At 35.9% G+C, this 7,215-nt stretch overlaps 1 protein-coding gene across 1 annotated transcript; it reads right to left on the reverse strand.

The window, feature by feature from the left end:
• Positions 1 to 1,922: 1,922 nt before the first annotated feature.
• LOC111274461 (uncharacterized) lies at positions 1,923 to 5,984 on the reverse strand. The gene is made up of 4 exons (XM_089745815.1): positions 4,737 to 5,984; positions 4,243 to 4,647; positions 4,096 to 4,152; positions 1,923 to 3,861 (listed from the first exon to the last, which is right to left on the reverse strand). Exons 1-4 carry the CDS (start codon positions 5,806 to 5,808, stop codon positions 2,435 to 2,437), a joined length of 2,961 nt encoding a protein of 986 aa, XP_089601941.1. The 5' UTR covers positions 5,809 to 5,984; the 3' UTR covers positions 1,923 to 2,434.
• Between the last annotated feature and the right edge of the window lie 1,231 nt (positions 5,985 to 7,215).

Raw genomic sequence — 7,215 nt, forward strand, 5'->3', positions numbered from 1 at the left:
GAGAAAATTCGGTTCAAACAGTCCACGGGCCTTGCCTATGATGACTACATACCACAGGAAAGTAAGCCCAAAAAGACGGGCTGAAGAAAGACCTAGAAAAGCTGGGCTCATGCTCGACTAGGCTTGATTTGGGCTAAATTATACTAAAATAGCAACCCACATCTGCAAAGAGATTAGCGTAAAAGCTGAATCGAAAGACCCTCGATGGCAAAAGAGAAACTACAATTGTCAATAAATCACGACGTATATTTACTCGCTTTAAAGTTTAAACCATTATTTTGTATGGTCCTAATCTACAATAATTATTCAAAGATACCTTGAAAAAGCCTAGCAGGCAACTTTTTACTAGGATTCCTTTAACATTTGAGAGGAGGCGTTCAAATAAATAAGCTGCCCAAGAAAGTTGCTGGTATCATTGGTTCTGATTTACGCCCGAGTTCTGTCATTGTAACCCACATTCAGGCAACAGCCAATCTTTAGGGCTACGTGATCCAATACAGGTGGTGAGAAAAAAGTTTTGGGGAGGAATTATATGTATCTTTTGTTCTTGTAAAGTTTATACAAAGCTATGATCGCAACGTTAAAGGGAGCCGACAGTGGTTGGGAGTTATTCTGGGGTGTGAAGCCTAATGGAAAACACACTGGCTCCAAGTGGAGGTCACTGGCCGTTTGGAGCTGGACCATATGTGCTTGTCAATGGCTATGTAGCATGATACCATGTAAGTGCAACATCAATGGAGAAAGATGTAGCACTTGTGAGAGAGAGACATGGACATGGAAGCACTTTTACTAGACTTCATAAATGCTTTTATATTTACTAGTAGATGAAAGGATGCCAACTCTCTAAAAAAAAAGTATAATGGTCGTATTTAGTAATTTGCTTTTAATTTTTAATTTGATATATATGATAATTATTATATACATTTGCCAAACATTACAATTGAATTAGAAAATATTTATTTAAATATCCCCTAATGAATGTCTTTATGCCACTTGTTAGAATTAGAGGCTAAAAGAAAATTATGTGTTGACGGTTAAAAAGTTTGACTATTTACTATTCAACTTATAAAATAAATTGAAGGCCTTAACATTTTACATTTAACTAAAACCACTAGTTAAAAATCTAATCAATGTGACTTTTTTTAATATAAAAATATCGCATTATAAAAATAAAAAACAATTATATTTACTAAAATTTAAATTTAAAACAATATTAATTATTCTCCTCATGTATTATAACACTATTTTATTCCACCGTGCAAAGATAAATTCATCATCCAATCTAGTAAGTCTATCAACGAGGGGTGAAAAATACCAGTATGATATAACATTAGTTTTTTTTTTTTTTGGGTGGCCAAAAGAAATGATACAGCGATAGATAATTGCTAATGATATTTTTATTTAAAATTAATTGACAATAAATAAACCAAAATTTTTTTTAATTAAAGATTAGAATATCTCGATCTTACCAATTAGTTTCTTCATCTAAAATTTTTAGGTAGCCATGCCATCACCTTTCATTTAATTCTTTACACCGTTTATTTTCAAACCATATGCTAACAACTTTAGTACAGTTTATTAAAATCAACTTTGAGTAATTAAACCTTTACCAGACTATTCTAGAAAAACCGGATTTAGATGAAATTATTTGAACAATGTTTGCCAAAGAGAAAGAAAAGCAAACCCCAACAAATTGACATGTGCTGCAATATTTACTATGGCAGCAGTGGGTAACTAAATCACCAAACACTAAATTTAATAATATAAAATAGGATAGATAATACGACATCAACGTGATTTAAAACAATAATAATTTAACAAAATTAAAAAATATATATTTCATATTTTTATTCCTACACATAAATTATAATTTTCAAACAAAATATAATATCAATAATATTAAATATTGGAATCATCGATGTACCAAACACTGCCATCTCGCAAATATCATCTCTCGAGATACATCATACATCAATCCAAAAACCAAAACACTGCAACACATAACAGTTACTAATTACTTTTTTTTTAACCCCGTCATAAAAAAGGGAACGAGAAGTACCAGAAACCACTACAGATCTTGATTTGATTTGATACGAAGGGACTAACTGTTCAAACCGAGGAGCCGCCCTTTGGCAGCAGCCGCCAATCTTCATTACAAAATCTCAGACCAGATTTACCCGTTTATCAGACCCTCCTCCCTCGAAAACCGATTATAGAGCCACCAACCTCTCATTCAATTTTAAGGTACCAAAACAATCACCACACATATTCAACACAGCCGTCCAGAATTCCACTGGAAAAAAAATATGTAACATATATCTCAAAGACCTAAAGCTAAGCCCAGCTACATAAATTAATTAATGTGACATAAAAGGATTCTTAATACTAGGTATGGAAAAATATTGGTAAATTGTTAATCTGTCATCGTGTCACTTCAATAGGGTGCACTGGATGAGGCTGACTGCACCTGCAGCAAGTGGTGGTAACAATCAGCTGCAGTTGGCCTCTGCTCTGGGTTCTGATCCATGCACCTATTTTGCAACTCCCTCAGCATTTTAGGCATGTTCGTGAGCCCACAAGTGTTAACCAAGTGGCCTACCCCCCATACATCCACTTTCACCCCATGTAACCCCCTCCCCATCTCTGGAGCGTGCCTTCCACCCGCCTCCGCAGTTACCGCTGGGTGAGGGTTTATTTGTGGTGCACCCACTGCCTCCTCGAACCCGCAAACGAACCATTCGTTTTCTCTGTCGCTCCTTCTAGGCACTTTGTCCCAGCACAAGTCCCTGTGCATGAAGCATAAGTCATGCAGAGCTACCAATGCTTTTGTCACGTACTTGAGAGCTTCCACAAGCTGGTCACAGTTTATGGGCCTGGATTTGCACCCTCTGGGCTTAAACACTAATGTAAGATCCTTCTCAGATGCCCGACAAATAAATTCAGAGTGTGGAATTCGATGATCCAAGATGTTATATATTTCTTTCACTGCTGCCCATTTTTTCTTGCTCGAGAATGATCTTATCACCGTATTTGGTGTCATTTCCATTTTACTTCCATTCCCCAAATCAATTCTTTCAAAATCACTGAATAGGAACTGCTTGTAAGAGCCAACATTATTGACGTTATTGAAGCATCGATCAGCCAGCAAAGGTAACAGGCCTGCTATTCTACAGCAAGGCACTAGGGCTTTTAGTCTCTCCGAGGGGGAGGATAGATCTACTGAATATAAATCCGTCCTGATAATGCGATCTTGTGACCGGCTTAATGCGCATAATGTTACCATGTAGCCAACAGCATAATAGCCTAATAGATACGGAAGATCCATGTAAGTCCATAGCAGCTTCTCCACAATAGAAGATGGTGGGTCAAGTTGCCCTTCCCTCAGTTGATCAGTCTCCTCTCCCCTCCACAAGCAAAAATTTCTAACAAAACCTGTCACGTTCGGCCATTGATCCTGCAATGGCTCAGTCAATGACGAAGAAGGTTTTCGAATAATAACCATTTCCACGGAACAAAATTTGGACACAACCCTATTGATGCAATCATCCCAAAGGCCAATATACGAGTCTCTGCCTGTGGCAGTAGCTGCACTAAGACTAGGGTTGGTGCGGATAATTGGGCTCAAAATATCATATAGGATAGCTCTACAATCTAACAGTTCATTAGAAATAGTAAATAAAGCTTCTTTACCAGGTGGCAAATCTCGGTACACATCTCTCCTTAGGGGAAATCGGTATTCCTCGGGTAGTGGCTCTTGTAAGTGCCATGAAAGCTCAAACAAGCTAGGCAGTGTCGTTGGGGGAACTCGAAGGCACCCCACATAGTAGTCTGTCGGATCTTGGAACTCCAATGGAGGCATTGCTGTAGCAACCAAAACAATAATCTCATTAACGCATGCATGTATCCAAAATTCAGTACACTAGCAACAAATTTTAAACATGATAATGGCTAATAGAAGCACTTTCTCCTAGGCAGCCATCAGGCAGTCAAGACATTCGATTCTAATTCAACAAGGTTCAAGCTCTAGATTGCGTCCTTAGGGAAAGAAGAGGCTCAATGTTTCGTAAAATGAACAATAGTTTTAATTGGACTCACATCTAATAGAGGGTTCTGCAAACGGAAGCTGAGCTCTTTCAATGAAACCTGGTGTCACTAGAGAGAGAGAGAGAGAGAGAGGCTGACTTTTAGATTGAAATTTCTGAACAGTTCCAGAATAAGAAACATTAACAAATATGTTTGTACCAGAAGATGCAGAAGCTGCTGAGGAATTTCTCCTGCCAAAGACTTTCACTTGCTGGCCATTAACGAATCTATCTATAGTGAAACCTTTTAGAGGGCCATCTTCAAAGGCTTCCATTGTGCAAGCTACCACGGCATCATCAAAGAATGTGAGTTCATCTGCATTCAAAAAGCTTGAACCTTGAAGTCTCACTCTTCCTCTATGGTGCTCACCTTCTTCTGCCCATAAACTAACTGACTCCTCCCATGTCATTCTTATCTTCCCAATTCTACGAAGTTCCTTTGAAGAAGAAGAATAAGGGAGAGCAACACCAACGTCTAGTGAAGTGTCGAATCCTAACAGGCTTCCTCTAGTTCCATGAAAGAAGGTATCACCTCCACTAGTTGTTACCAGTTGTTTAGTCCTCACTAAAGGAGATAACATAAAATAACACCAGCGTCTTGGTTTAGCTATATTGAGAACAAAAAGAAAAAAAGACAAAAGGATCTTTACTTACCTGACAGAGGAAGTTCATCTTCTTTGAAAGGAGGGGGAGGAAGCAGAGCTCTAGAACCAGAAAGAATTGGCCGAGCATCATCACTAGAAGCAATTGCAGAAGCTCCTCTGCTTTGAGAAGTTCTCATGCGAGGCCCCATGAACTGAGACAACTCCTCAAAGACTTCCTCATCAAAGGAAGCGGGCAATCTATGCAGTTTCCTCTCGTAAGGAGAAAGTCTGAAGTAACTCTTGCCAACTTGTTCTTTTTCACCTCCTCTCTCCCATTCATACACTTTCCTAAACTCACCTAGCATATTATCCCACTTAGTTCCAGCAGTTTTGGCATCTCTACTGATCCCATGTTTGTTTAAAAACTCCGCTACTGCCCTATCTTTGTCAGCCCTAGTTTTGCTTCTTGTGGATTGGACTGCAGCATCGCTGCCTGTAACATGACCGGTCTCTTGGTGGCCAATTCTTGAAGAAGAGCCCGACGCATCAGACCCACCTTGATATTGAATCCTCCAAGCCCTTGCTAACCACAACATTTCATTCGGTTTCCAAATGGGGCTGACATATTTCCCCTTTCTGAATTGGTTATGAAATTGCTCTCCTTCTGGTTTGTTGGTTTCTTGGCCTGCGGTCGTGGACGGGAGGGGAGAGGAGGGTGGAGATGAGGCTGTGTCTGAGGAGGAAGCGGCTGTGGTATGAACTTGGGATTGTGGATTTATAGGGTTTGTGGTCGGTGACGGGCTTGATTCGCTGGTGATTATAGCCATTTGAGTTTGTGATTGTAAGGAAGATGGGGATGGAAGTAGTTTCCATTGGCCACTGTTGTATCGAGGTCTCTTAGGATTGACTGACTCGTATTGTTGTTCATAGGGAGAAGTTGTACCAGTTGGGACATATAAAGGCGCCGAGATGAAAGGAGGTCCAGTGGCCGTTTCCACAACAGCTGATAGTTGCTGTAGATGCTTTTGCCCTGATTCTGAGGACTCCTCAAGGGCCTCTTTGGGAGAAGACGAGAGTTGTTGTTGTTGATGAGTTTGCTGGGGTGTTTGCTTCTTGGTTGTATCTCCTTTGTTGTCACCCATCTCAAATGGGCCCAAACAAGAGATAGCCAGAGAAAGAAAAAAAAAAACCTTAGACAAGAACAGGAACAGGAAGCACAAGCACCATTACTGTGGAACTAGCTTGGTTGAAGATAATGGTCTCTCTCAAAGTCTTATCTTTGTTTTCTTGCCAAAACTCCAGAAGGCTTTTTGTGGATTCTTTTGGACTTTTGATTGCCAGCGTATCTCCCAATGGGAAAGTTGAAAAACATAGGAAATCATAGCATGCTAAAGCAAACATCTAGGCCAAGAAAGAAGTAGCAGAAAAAGTCGAGATTGTGGAGCTGCCGTGAATAAGACCCTTCAGTTAATTATCACTTAATACAACCACACATTGTTATTATTGATGTGTGATTTTGACAAGTAAGAGAGAGCAGAGAGAGGGAGAGTATCAATTTGTACTAATAAATAAAGTTAAATGCTTAATTGGAGAATAAATATTCGAGTGATTGACAATTCAGAATTAAAATTTTTATTTTATAAAAATAAAGATTAAATATTATTGATCCGTAATAATATAATTTTTTTAACAAAACGCACACGCTGTTAATTTGAGTTGTAATAAAATTTTAAATGAATATAATATGATTGAATGAAAGTATATTTATGTTGATTTATTTATTTTTAAAATTATTCGTGTCTAATTAATATTTGTTAGTAAAATTATTTTATTTATTTATGTTTATTCATTTAAATAATAAATTATTTGTATTTAATTTATATTCATTTAATTAAGTTAAATAAATTTATTTTTAAATATTAAAAGAACATATTTATAAACATATATAAATAAATATATTTATAAACAATAAATAAATTATAACTAAATAAATTTAAATAAACAAGCCTTAAATAAATATAAACGAACTCAAATAAACATAAACAAACCTTAAAATAAGATTATAATAAAAAATAAAAATATAATTTTATTAGTATTATCATAAACGAATAACAAACAAATAATAAACGAATAAATTTTAAATAAACTGTAAATAAATTTATTCATGAACATAAATAAAAGAACAAACAGCTGTTCATATTTAATTTATTTAATAAATAAATGCATAAATAGTATTTAAAATCGTTTGTTAAATTTAATAAACGAATATAATCGAATAAAAATTAAGCATGTTCACTAACAGTTCATCAAAAACTCTATTTGCTTACACATCTAAATACAATAAAAAAAATTAAATTTAACAGTTATTGATTTATAAAAAATTAAATCTCATAATTTAAAATATAATATGATAATATAATATAAATATAACTTAACACAATAAAATTTTAAAATAAAAAATTTAAAATTTTAAAATTTAAAATTTTAATAATAATTATATATAAATTTAATAAAATAAAAAAATATTTTATATTTTTATATTAATATAA

Source organism: Durio zibethinus, chromosome 17 (genome assembly GCF_047325235.1).
Source record: "Durio zibethinus cultivar Kanyao isolate XHJ-2024 chromosome 17, ASM4732523v1, whole genome shotgun sequence".
Classification (NCBI taxonomy): Eukaryota; Viridiplantae; Streptophyta; class Magnoliopsida; order Malvales; family Malvaceae; genus Durio; species Durio zibethinus.